At 47.8% G+C, this 13,029-nt stretch overlaps 1 protein-coding gene across 1 annotated transcript in view; it reads right to left on the bottom strand.

The window, feature by feature from the left end:
- The window catches only part of ENTPD6 (ectonucleoside triphosphate diphosphohydrolase 6 (putative)), a 12,872-nt gene extending 1,602 nt beyond the window's left edge, over positions 1 to 11,270 (bottom strand). Inside the window, exons 1-11 of the mRNA XM_010156508.1 lie at positions 10,930 to 11,270; positions 9,523 to 9,599; positions 8,301 to 8,444; positions 7,135 to 7,210; positions 5,678 to 5,713; positions 4,459 to 4,547; positions 3,088 to 3,167; positions 2,131 to 2,195; positions 1,691 to 1,792; positions 1,074 to 1,214; positions 136 to 192 (exon numbers count right to left, since the gene is read on the bottom strand). Of these exons, the coding sequence (XP_010154810.1) occupies positions 136 to 192; positions 1,074 to 1,214; positions 1,691 to 1,792; positions 2,131 to 2,195; positions 3,088 to 3,167; positions 4,459 to 4,547; positions 5,678 to 5,713; positions 7,135 to 7,210; positions 8,301 to 8,444; positions 9,523 to 9,599; positions 10,930 to 11,188 (1,126 nt within the window). The 5' untranslated portion in view covers positions 11,189 to 11,270. The remainder of the gene's footprint in view (positions 1 to 135; positions 193 to 1,073; positions 1,215 to 1,690; positions 1,793 to 2,130; positions 2,196 to 3,087; positions 3,168 to 4,458; positions 4,548 to 5,677; positions 5,714 to 7,134; positions 7,211 to 8,300; positions 8,445 to 9,522; positions 9,600 to 10,929) is intronic.
- Between the last annotated feature and the right edge of the window lie 1,759 nt (positions 11,271 to 13,029).

Below are 13,029 nucleotides of genomic sequence, written 5' to 3'. Positions count from 1 at the left end.
GGTGAGCTGCTACGGAGTCAGGTGCTCAGTATTTACTTAAAGCAACAATCAGGCTTCTTGGCACGTCACCCATGTGCCACCTGGGCCTGCCTTCACACACAGCTACTAAGGTGCGTTTGATCGCGTTTTGCTCACCGTATTTAGCTGCGATTTCAAAGTCACCGACAGTTAAGCTTCCTCCTTTTTCGTTATCTAGAAGGCAAAAAAAAAAAAACCAACGTGGTCTTTTATGGTTTTTGTACAAAGGCAGATTCAGGTCATAAAAGTTGTTTGGAAATCAAACCTGGAGCCCCTGCAATCAGTGGCAGAACTCACACTTGCTTTAAAGCTAAAGGAACCTTTAAATGGTTCTTAATAGACTGAAAAGCCTCATTATATGAAGAACTTTTAGCCTCGTTTCCTAAAGAAACACCGTTTACTGACTCTCCCACCCTGTCCCCACGCCTGGGGATGCCCAAAGGCAGCTAAGGTCTTTGTCCAGATTGGGCAGGGCAGAGGTGCTCTGCGACACGTTAGACTGGAAATCAGCTATAAAACGACGTGGCTGAGGGTGGGGGGTTCCATATGTCCATGGTAGCCTGAGAGCTCAGCATCTGCTTTCTACCCCTGAACACGACTGCCAGTGTACCGCTGGAAAAGAGATGGGATTCATTCTCAACACACGTTGAATTACCCAAAAACCTTCATCCCATCTAAAAAGGTCAGTGGAGCAAAACACAGAGCCCAAGATCGCAAGTCTGATTTGCTTTACCACCCAAGAAATCGGTTTATCGTTGTCAATCCAGCTTTTTTCCTACGCTGGATTTCAGAGTTAATCAGGTTAACCAACGATTTTGGAAATGAAGTTTGTTTACAAACACCACCAGAAGCTGCAGGTCCTATTTCAAAGCCCCAGCCCCTTCCCTAGGGAAATTCAACAGCACCCAACATCCAGCTGAGACCAAGGCTGCATGGCGCTGTAACGAAAGACAAAGTTCCCCCAAGGCCTAGCAAAGCACCGTCTTGTCGGCAGGCGCCATTGTTCCTTCCACAACCTGTCGCTGCAAGGGAAACACACACAGGAGCAAACGCACCGATGAGCCCAACCTCTGCTGCAAGGTCATAGTAGTAGGAGAAAGCGTAAAAATCCAAGTCCTTCACCTCCTCGGCTTTATGCACTTTTTTGTAGAGCATCTTCGCCACTTTGTTAGAACAAGACTCATATAGGGGCTCACCTAAAGGAAGGCAAAGAAACCCAGCATATTATAGGCAGAGTTAAATACACAGACCACTTATTTAGCATCTGCCAGGAAACAGGCTCCTTTTGCACAACAGCACTGTGTAAATTCCTACAAGCTCTTCACAGAGAGCTGAAATCTGCGTCTCCTTCCAGAGGCAACGCTTAACCGCCCTCAGGTTGGGATGAAGTACGTGATACATCAGAGCTGGACAACATCCTTTGTGGCAGAAGAATTTTGAAAGAGAGCACCCAACTCCATCCACATTGCTACCAGCAGCTCTAGTGACCGGCCAGACGTGCCATGGCACGTCTGTCACAGGGAAGAGCTGCGAAACAGCTTTAACAGCGTGTCAAGCGGAGCCAGGCACAACAGTAAACGGAGAATCTGGTGTCTTTGCAAGAGGCCGAGAGTATCATTTACTCTGCTAACAATGTGCTGGCCTAGACAGGAAGAGTGATAAACCACTGTACCTGCCTTCCGTCCTTTGATTTTGTACACTATCTCTGCATGCTGCCATTCAGACTTGAAGCCAGGAGGTAAACAAGGGCTGATCAGCTCTTCCCCTTCTCCTGCTGCAGAATTAAAACAAAGACACCTTAGGGAAAAGCACAAGGAGTTAATCTGAGCTCCCTCACCCCCAGCCGTACTGTCCCACAGCCTCAGCAAGGCGCCTCCAGGTCCCAGCAACGGCTCAGATGGCCCACGGGCTGGCAAGAATCCAGGCTTTCCTGGGATCTAGCAGCGTCACCTCCTGCATTCGTCTCAAACGCACCCAGCCACGATGACAGGAGCCCACATACCATTCAGGAACCCTGAGCCCAGTGGGAAGGGGACAGACAACTCCTCCCCTCGCAAGCAGGCTACGTACCCTGTGCTCAGAGCCAAGACTTGAGGAATTCCCATAACTTACAGGGTTTTCCCTCAACTCCTCCTAAAATGGCGAGCCTTGCTGACATCAGCCCGAGTCCCAGGTAACTGCAAAGGGATAAAAGCCTCGGTGAACAACAAACATCCTTCCTGATACCCCACTGACGGCTCGGCTGGGGCGTGCCGGTCCCCTCCGCGTGGTCCCAGCAAAACGGCTGGAGTCAGCAGGCAATGCACATACAGGCAACAGTGTGACAACCCCCCCTCCTGTCACCCTTACCCAGAAGGGTCAGCTCTGTTTGAAAAAGCACAGGCAATAGCTGTCATCAGGCTCTTGAACTGGGAAGGCTGAAAGCATTCCCCTAACCTTTCTCCTACTCTTCTTAAAGGCAGCACAGCCGCCAGCACACGGAACTGACTCTCTCTGAGCCCAAACACACCCCACAGCAAACACAGGTGGGAAGAAGCTGCTTCCTTCTGACAAAACACTGGGATTGAGGGAAGAAAGTGAGGAGGAAAAAGAGGCAAAGTGCTATGAACCACTCTCCATCCTCCCGTACTCCTTGGGGGTGAGGAGGTAGAAGAATTGGGAGTGAAGCTGAGCCTGGGGAGAAGGGTGAGATGGGGGGAAGTTGGTTTTGATTTTGTTCTTATTTCTCATTATCCTACTGTTTAATTGGCAATAAAGTAGCTTAACTAAGTCGAATCTGTTTTGCCCATGACGGTAACTGGTAAGTGACCTCCCTGTCCTGACCTTGACCCACAAGCTTTCTGTCGTGTTTTCTTCCCCCTGTCCTGGTGATGGAGGGGGATTGACAGAGCGGCTTGACAGGCACCCAGCAGGCAGCCAAGGGCAACCCGCCACCACGATGTGACTCAGGTTTCTCCACTTCTCGCCAGTACTCATCTGCAAGGACCCCACTTCAGCAAAGCACCTAGAACTCACTGGCTTCACAGCCAGCGTCTGTGCGGACGGTGCGCTCCCTTTCCTACCACTAACCTGTAAGAATACAGCTTGTAGGTGCTGTTAAACATCTGAAACGAATTAGTGTGGCCGGCTGGTGACATCTGGAGAGTTGCCTGGAGGGAGAAGAAGATGTCACTGCAAGGTTTCTAACAGCAGCAGCAAACTTCAGCAACGCAATCTTCCAAAACGTTAGGAAAAAGGTGAAACGACCGCAGCATGGTCCAGAGAGAAACGATGAACTTGCAAGTGGTTCGATTCGGCTGCTGATAAGAGGCAGCAGCAAAACCTGGAGCTAAACCAGCGTCTTCGCATGGCAAGAGTCTAAACTGGTTACATTTCTATTTGTATCCACGCCAAATTGGTGTATCAACGAGTTATTTCAATTACAGAGGAATCCTTATTCCAGCTTTTAATTGCTTTTGTCCAGAGGCTACAGCAACTGCCTCTTCACATGATCTCTACTAGGGGAAACTGTGTGCAAAATAATAGGAAAGCCAGGCATGCACTGACTTCCTACTCCAGTGAATTCAGCTGTGAACTTCCACAAGCCAGAGGAAAAGCACATCACTCTGCCAAGGAAACACTTTGGACCAGCCCTCTGAAGAAACGAAAGGGTGATTATCTAAAGCCCTTTGCAGCCTCTTCCCTGGGTGCACCAGCACCACTGTTCCTGGGGAAAAAGCTCAGGCCACGGTGAGCTATCCATGCTGCTCGGATCTTAACATCACCCCTAGTTCCAGAATTCCCACACCCCAGACTCTTTGCATCCCCTGTTATTCTGGTGTAAGAGCACGATCACCCAGGCTGGGACACTAGGTAGAGCATCCCTATCCTCTGCTTTTGTGCAGCTTTGCTATGAAGCATAGCTCTGCTCAGGCCTGAGCCTTGTAACTCCGCACCCACAGGGCTCCCAGCTCGCACAACACCTGTAAAAACGCCTCAACAGGAAGCTGAAATGACAATCAGCATGTGAACTCCAGAAAACCAGAAACAAGCACTGAGGAAGCAACACGTATCGCGTTCTTAAAACCCAGTACAGGGCCAACGTTGGACTCGAATTCATGAACAGCGTTGCCTTTGAGTGGCTCATCGTAGGGCGGCAGAAACGGAGAGTCCAGGATTAAGACGCTCGGGTGATCACTGCATTTTCCCCAAGATAAAGCAGCCCTGGCAGGTCCCCCACACGCACCAGGGAGCTGGAGCGAGAGAACCGGCAAAGAGTCGTGAACGCCTCCACGGCTGACTGTAACAAGGCAGATGTCACCTAGCGACCTGGGTTTTCCCGTCAGGAGCGTGGCTTCACCTCACACTGCCAAAGTCCCGGTCTGCTGCCGAGGGAAACGCACACGGGCAGCTACTGATCCCTGTGCCAGTGTTTCCCGACAGCGTGCGTGTTCACGTTACCTCGGTGCGCGGAAGGAAGGTGATCTGTGTCGATCCACCGCCCAAATCCAGCATCCCTACACTTCTCTTCTGTGGATCATCTAGGCTACCTGAAATGTGTGACAGGAGAGAGAAAGCCATGGTGGATGCTGGAGAAGCTGGCTAGGAACAAACGCAGAAATACAGGGGTAAAGAAAGAGGACGATCTAACTCCAGCTGTTAGCTTCCAGCCAGCGCTACCCTCATCTACTGGGCACTTATTTTCGCTTTATCAGGGTGACTTGAAAATCTTCATGTGACAGCATTCCTCTTATTTCTCTGCTGCCTGCTCATGCCCTAATTACAGCAGCCTTGGTTATTGGATTCCTAAACATTTTTCAGTGGACGCAAGGACCCTTTTGCAAGCTCTACTCTGGAAACCACTTGGTAACACAGAGGAATGTGGGTTTCTTGGCCACCTCTCCTATCCCTTAGTGCTATTTTGCAGATTCCTACGGCCAAGGGGATGACAAACTGAAAAGAGCTGGTCTAAGAGACTCAAGGCTCTTGGAATTCTTCCTGCTGCCAGCCCAGACCTTTCTTCAAATCCTTCAAATACACCTTCCTGACAAGACTAGTTTGTGTCAAGCACCTCAGCACACCTCACGACAGCTGGTGTTTGAAGATCTCTGACCTTTCTGATATTTCCTGCCAGCATAAAAAGCTTCAGAGCACCCGGTGTATTCACAGCTCCACGCACGGCCTGTACTGAGCAGAGCGCTCAGGCAGCGGCGGCTTTACTTGTTGTCAGAGAGGGCTGCAGCTTAGTGTTTTCTTTACTCTTCACCCCCCCTTTTTTAGCCCAGCAGTGTAAACACTTGCGGTATTTCTATGCTGTAAGTCTGTAAGGAAGTAGCATAGCACTTTTCTTTTGCCCTGTGCAGCTGCCAAGCACATCCAGAACACCCACATTAAAAATTTAGCCACAGCAGGCTCTAAAAAGGAATAAAATGCTCTGGTGCCCTACAGGGAATTGAAAGAAAAGCAACATTAAACATCTAGGAAAAGGGATTAAACTCCTCACTCTGTCAAGTAAATGGCCAAAATCCTAATGACTTAAACAGGCCAGACCAAAAACAACTGCAGAGTTACTCCCAGAGTTACTTTCTCTCAATCCACCCCAAGGAATGAGAAAATCCCATGCAGGGGCAGAAAACAGCACAAATTTCCCAGCATCGGCCACAGCTTCATGCACACATACCTGTTAAAAAATTTATTGTGATCCAGGCTGAAATACCTAATAAGGAAAAGATTCAGAAGACGCAGTTAGACCGTGGCATTTAGGTTTATCTGATGACAGTAACAAATGAGTGTACCACACCATCTTCCTGCTTTAGGACCTGCGTAGCTGGAGGCATTTTTAAGTTTTCTCGTACAGTTTAACTGCACTAACTAAAATCATCAGCAAAGCAGAGCTTGTCATCCAACACCATACAGAGACAGCGGAGACCATCGGCCACAAGCTGAACCCCTTTCACAGGTGGAGCACTTCTAATTCAAGGTCTCCAAAGGATGTCAGAGCAAGAAGGGTGAATAGGACTGGCTCTGCTGAGCTCCCCGGACCCACCTTGCCCCGGAGCCAGTTTCCACAACTGGCAAAAACCAAGATGAGATGCCTTGAGCCAACACCATACAGAGACAGCGGAGACCATCGGCCACAAGCTGAACCCCTTTCACAGGTGGAGCACTTCTAATTCAAGGTCTCCAAAGGATGTCAGAGCAAGAAGGGTGAATAGGACTGGCTCTGCTGAGCTCCCTGGACCCACCTTGCCCCGGAGCCAGTGTTTCCACAACTGGCAAAAAACCAAGATGAGACGCCTTGAGCAAACAGAATGACCTACAGCACAGCTTATGCGATGCCTGGAAGAGAACCCCATATATATATGAAATGCCAGGAGAACTCCGTACTTCACAGGTCAAAAACTTAAGGGAGAAGTCACAAAGGCTTCAGCCCTTAGCTAAGAGAGAAGGAAGAGACTGACACTCCCATTGTTCCTTTTCTAGGAAAACAACCACTGGTAGGGATTTTGTTTGGCATCAGGCCCTCGACTTTCCTCTTGAATACTAAGAATTTTCACCTTTTCAGTGATCTGATTTTTCTTGTTTGCCCCTAAGTATTTTTGTGAGACGCACTGCTTCTGTCCTCTTCTTGTTTTATAAACCCTTTCTCCATAAATTAGATGAATTCGTGGGCCTTATGTTACCAAATTCAAATATTTATCCATGTGGTTAAAACTCGAGGCATGCTAAGGAACACGGTCCAGTTCAACCCTTGGCTGAACCAAGGCTGTCACTGCTGTTAACGACTTTAAAACAAAACAAAAAGAATTACGACGTCTTTCTTCCATTAAGCAGTAAAAAAGAAACTCATAAACAGCTTCAAACAGCTCCAGCTATTTTCAAGTTTGGTTTCTAAGCAGACTTAAAACACATTTCAACGCTCAGTTACTCAGAATTTAGACACGTTTCTTCAAATTATTTTAAATTAGGACTGATTCTGGGTTCCGTCCTCAGCATTTTTTGATGAACATCAACTCACTTCAGCATGTGGCAGGCACTGGCCGAGGCAGCGTAAAAACTGCGTCAAACCTGCTGCTCGTGGGTTCCCGCTACAGTGAGCTCCAGGACCGCTGGAAGGGTCTCCACAAGTTAGCCTACCTTCATCGGTTCCATTCATTATCGACACGCAGTTGTCCCTCACGAAGAAGGGGGAGGCCTGAAAAATCGCCTTCACCTGTAGTTCAAGTAAAAGCTACACTCAGAGAAATCCTTCCTTCAGCTGGAAAGCAAGTGTTTTTAAAACTCTGGTTTTACACAACTGCTCCTCTTCTCGGCCTAGATCCTGACTGCTGCTCACCACTTTGTCTGAAGTTCAAGGGCCCACCCAGCATCAGCCTACGCTCCGCTACAGAAGGTCAGTGAGGGACAGAGGCTCTGCCGCCTGGAGCAGGGCGGGGAGGGATGCATGGGGTTTCAAGCATGGATACTGCTCAGGAAAGCCACCAACCAGCAACGGGCATGGGGAGGAAACCCAGTTTACTTTGCTGCACTTGGCAACCCACAGGAGAGGCAGGAGGTGGATACCCCGGCTTCCAGGAACGCCACAGGGAATGGCAGCAGCTTGTTAGCTGTTAGAGGTCCTCTACGCTACATCCTACACCACGTAGCAAAGCCCCAGGTTTACAGAGTCCTCTGTAACAACTGCAGCAGTTCCAGCCGAAATTCAGCGTGGAAACAACAGCCCAGCTTGCAGGCAGCAGAGGACAACACAGGCATTGGCTTCAAGCACCCCACATTTCTTCCTTCCAATTACTGCTTAGCTAAAGGTACACTGAGTGCGCAAACTTCTCCCACAGCCGCAAGGTCCAGAGAATAATATTTTGTTTATTTTTATATTTTAAAATATTAAACATATTTTCCTTGCCTATAAATACAATCTACATTCTTTCCAATCAATATAAAGGAGCAACCTTGCAGCAGCAGGCTGATAACATGACCAATCAAATAGCAGAGTTCTCAAAATAGCAGGATCTGGTCAAAACCACCCGCATAAGAAGCAGCCTGTGGTGACTGTTAGGTGTATCTCATTGCACTTGTTATGTTTACATCATCTCCAGGCTTACTTGAAGCTGTCATCACTCCTCTGAGCTTGTACTGACACAATTTGTCCCCCAACCCATTTGAGACCAGGTGGTTCTGCACTGCTTTCAGGGTTAAATGACAGGAACGGCTTAGGTACATAAAGGAGTATGTACCTCACACAGGAGGAACCAAACCTTGCCGTAACATTTCTGGGAAGCAAACTGAAAGACAAGAAATAGTACCTTATCCAGCAACTTCTGAGCCTTCTCTCCCGGCAGCAAGCGTAGGCCAGCTGTGGCTTTCAGGACCAGAGGAGTAAACTTCCACAGCTCCATAGGAACCTCCTTCTTTGCCACCTCCAGGAGCTCTTTTATTCCCTGGCCACTCTGCAAGCAGAGAAAGAACAACGAAAGGCATCTCAGAAACTCTTCAGACTGGCCTTTCCTGGAAGGGTGATCAGCGGTACGATCCCCTGTAAATGTGGAACAAGGGAGCATCACAAGGGGTCATCGTGAGGCCTGGCGGGGATTATCCAGCAGTAGGTCAAAAGCTAACAGGAAGAGCCACTTTTTCAAACAGCAACGCAGAACTCCCTGCCGCTCAGCGTTTGGGCTACAAAAGGTTCAAAAGGCAGTACGATGGCAAATCCTTGGGGAAAAACAAGGCCTTTGGAGCCAGTAAAACACTATGAGCTGCATGTTGGTCTGGCTCAGGGAGTCCTTAAATCCCTGTCAGCCAGAAGGTAAGGGAGACAAGAGAGAAGTCATTTAGTTCTTGGCCTGGGTTTTAGACTATTTCCCCAATAATCCAATTCCAATCACTTTTGGAGAAGGCTCTGCTCCAATCCAAGAAAGCTCTTTTATGATTTTCTTAAGTGCATCAAAATTTTTAAGGCAGAGACAGGAAAAACATCCACTGTGCTTGATTAACAACATCACCGAGCAGAACGAGGTGAGTTCTGTTCCTTGCTCCTCTGTGTGTTGACCAACTTTTACAGTGGGCTGTTATCACTTGGAGACACTTCCCTGAACTGAGACACGCCAGCACACTGTACCACGGCAAGATGCGATTTGTGGGGCATGTCACAGAATCACAGACTGGTTTGGGTTGGAAGGGACCTTAAAGACCATCCAGTTCCAACCCCCCTGCCATGGGCAGGGACACCTTCCACTAGACCAGGTTGCTCAAAGCCTCATCCAGCCTGGCCTTGAACACTTCCAGGGATGGGGCATCCACAGCTTCTCTGGGCAACCTGTTCCAGTGCCTCACCACGCTCTCCAGGAAGACCTTCTTCCTGATATCCAATCTAAACCTCCCCACTTTCAATTTAAACCCGTTACCCCTTGTCCTGTCACTACAGGCCCTTGCAAAAAGTCCCCCCCAGCTTCCTTGTAGCCCCTTCAGATACTGGAAGAACAGGAGGTTTTGGTGCACACGCTTTTACAGTAACAGAAACAGAAGTACCTTTTCGACATCATCGGCATACGCGGACAGGCCTGGCTTCAGTGCTTTAAATGTCTCATGGGTTAATTTGGGAGTTTCTGTTCAAAAACAGTATTCCAAAATAAATAAAGGTACAAATAACAGTGCACACACAGAAAGAAAATCATTCAACAAATCATATCACTATGATATGCTGATGGCAGTCAACTGAAGCCTCTGTCTAATGAACTATCAACAGCCACCTGAACTTTAAATACAGCCCTTGCAATAGAATCAGCTCCCGAGAAAACCATTTTTACAAGTCATGATTGTTTTTCCCATGCACGTCTCCACTGCACACACGTTTTTCACGCACATCAGACAATCGCCAGAGGGGTGCAAGTTCTCTTTCAGCCCCTTCCAGCTGCACCGGTAACTAAGACCCCACGTTGGAAGTGTGCTCCCTTCTGGCTAAACTTGACTCCAGCAAAAATCAGTGGAAGCTTTGCCACCATTTTCAATGGCAGCAGAGGGAGCCAGACCGAAGTATTTTGGAAACCCACAGTATAGATAATTGTATAAACGCGCAGACAGGACAACATGAGCCTGACAACATCCTCCTCCTGTACCCAACTACAGCCCCTAATGTTTCCTGCAACATAATCTGAAACTGTGCTTAAAGAGAAGCAGGCAATGCAGAAGCAAATATTTGGGAATACACTGAAAGAAGAACCAAGGAAATCCACAGTGGCTAAGCTTTACACTAGCCCATTCTGTACACCTAAGGTGCTCCTCACAGGCCAATCACACCACACTGCTGATCCTCAAAAGCACCCTCAGATCTACTAACAGCATCCACACGGGTTCTTTTGTCTTTGAGTTTCACAAATAGGAGCTCACAGCATCTAAACAAATGAAGTTTACGACTCCAGAGGAAAACTGGAGCTTTTTTTGTACACTTCTATCTTGTGTATCAGCACTACTTTCTGTCCAGAGGCAATACACAGCAATTTTGATCAGTGAAGTTCTGCAATTTAAATCCAACACGGAAGCCAAGGATGCTCTAAATTAGACAACACAGAGAGAAGCAGCTCACTGCCAGGAACTGCAGACAGCCTTTTCACCTCATGGTGAAAATCTGGGAGAATAGAGCAGTTTGAACTCATAATCCTCCCTTCCGCCAAGCAGCGTGATGAAAAACTGCTCTTCTTCAAGGCACCATTCTAAAGGTACAGCTACTATTCAGTTCACATTCTGACATTACAGCGTCTTCTCCTGGTCCAACATTTGCGTAATTTCATCCAAACCCTAAGTCATAATGTACTTCCTGATGGCTCTCTAGAAAGAGCTGAAACGTGACTGTTCAAGTAAGCCCTAGAAAAGACTAATCAATCACCTGACCCATACGTTAAGGAAGAATTAATCTGTCCTGCAATGAGCAGGCCGTACCTTTCGGCTGCTGTGTAAATTTAAAAATATGGATGCGGGTTCCTGTGCTTCCTGCATCAAACATAATTCCATAAAAGACCGAGGGATCTGTGGTCAGTGCCTGCTGGGTCAGTTTGTCTCCCTTGCTTTCAGCAGCTCCTTCTGTTGTTCCCATCACTGGTTTGGAATCCAAGTGCCACTTCATGTATGCAACATAAATAGCTATGCATGCCAAAATCCCGAAAGCGAAGAACCGCTTGGATATCTTCATGGCTTCCATTTATCAGATGTGTTGTTTCTTCCCTTTATCAAATGTTTTCTTTCCTGTCTTTCACACAGAGCGGGTGGTTCCCATATCACTCCTATATCCAACAGAAAAGAAAATATATGTTTCATTTCCTGAACCTGCTGAAAGGATCTGAGTGTGATGGTTATTTGATGAGGGACTTACAGGAGTAAACTCGACTGGAGCATTAGCAACTAACTTAACTCTTAGTTGGTTTAGATCTGCGACAAGAAAGTTGGGCATGACAGTCCAAGTAAGCTGCAAGCCACTGCAACAAACAGCCCGGTAAAAAAACTTACACACAGGGAGTGACAGCTCCCTGCTGGCACATAAAAGGATTTATGCCTGCAGCTTCTTCAGCGTTTGGAGTAAGACTTGAGATATCAGCTACTGTCTTCAGTGCTCAAATCTATCTCAACTCACCCAGGGAAACTTACAGTTAAAAGCTGACATTTATTGCAGTAGGACAGTGTACAATCCTGCATTCAAAAAAGCTGGGATTCACCTGTGAATCCCTAGTAAAACTGGACCTAGCAGCAAAAACTCTCCCCTGTGTTGCTTGTCCTAACCACCAAATGCCTCCACGGCTGCTGGATGCCTACAAGACTGCACAATACTTTCCCAGTGGTTCAGAAGGAACACATCCATCCTCCTTCAGCACATCACTGAGACCTACAGCTCATTTCAAGACATGAAGCTGCATAAATCTTCTTTTCCTCACTGCTGCTGAGACCTAAGAAGGAACAGAGTAAGGAGGAGAAGCTAAACACAGTACCTGAGGTGGGAAGGGACCTCAAGAGGCCTCTCACCCAACCTCCCACTCAAAGCACAGGCAGCTACGGTGACCCACCATGTTGCATCAGGGCTATATCCAACTGCATCTTGAAAACCTCCAAGGATGGAGATCCCACAACCTCTCTGGGCAACCTGAATCATTTGCAGCTATCTTTGTTAGCTCCTGAATGGTGAAGGAGGGCCCAGAATACTGGACAAGGACACTTTAAAGTCAAGTGTTTAAGAAGGAAGGCGCAAGGAATTAGTGTCCCCCTCCCCGCTCCAATACCAGGAAAAGAAACCACAGCAAAGCACCATGCAAGAAATCTACCCACATGACATCATTAAAAAGTAATCAGTGGTGATTTATGGGGAGCAAATTACGTTATACCTTTCTTCTTTTGATAAGGTAATAAAAGGGAAAGTATAAATAAATAAATAAATAGATAAGGTAACGAAAGAAATGAATGAAGTTGGCTTAAAGAAGGCTCAGATACATATGTGATCTGTCGATGATACAAATTCAGGAGGTGTAGAGAAGGCGTGAGGGGGGAGGAATTAAAATTCCAGGTGATTACAGTGCATTGCCAAAAATGGGCAAGACAAAATGTTATAAAAACGGAGGAAAGCAAAAGCACAGGCACAAATACAGCTGAAGAACAGATCAGCCTAGGGGTAAAGGAACTGTAAGCTGTCATGAAACAGGAATCAGGGAGATGGCATTGCAAAAAACGAAGACTTTGCAGCCTCCGCCGGCAGGCAGAGATGCGGGTGGTCATTACTGCACATGCTATATTTATCTACTGCGCATCGGTGATTGCTCCGATCTTCCTGGTGCCAGAAAGGCCTCAGCTGCAGCTCCACGAGAGCTAAAAACGCGTCAGGGGAGGAAAGCAGCAGGATCCAGGTGCTCCTGGGAGGAGACACAAGCCCCCACGGCGGGAAAGGGGAGGCTGGAAGGACTGGGGGGTGTGGAGGTGCAGCAGTTTGCCAGCAGAAACCCCCTACCCTCCCTTTCCTGAAGAGAATCGGGAGTCAGGGGCGCCGAGATGTGGTGCAAG

This window comes from Eurypyga helias, unplaced genomic scaffold (assembly GCF_000690775.1).
Source record: "Eurypyga helias isolate BGI_N326 unplaced genomic scaffold, ASM69077v1 scaffold6268, whole genome shotgun sequence".
Taxonomy (NCBI): Eukaryota; Metazoa; Chordata; class Aves; order Eurypygiformes; family Eurypygidae; genus Eurypyga; species Eurypyga helias.
This window is presented reverse-complemented; position numbering and strand designations above follow the sequence as displayed.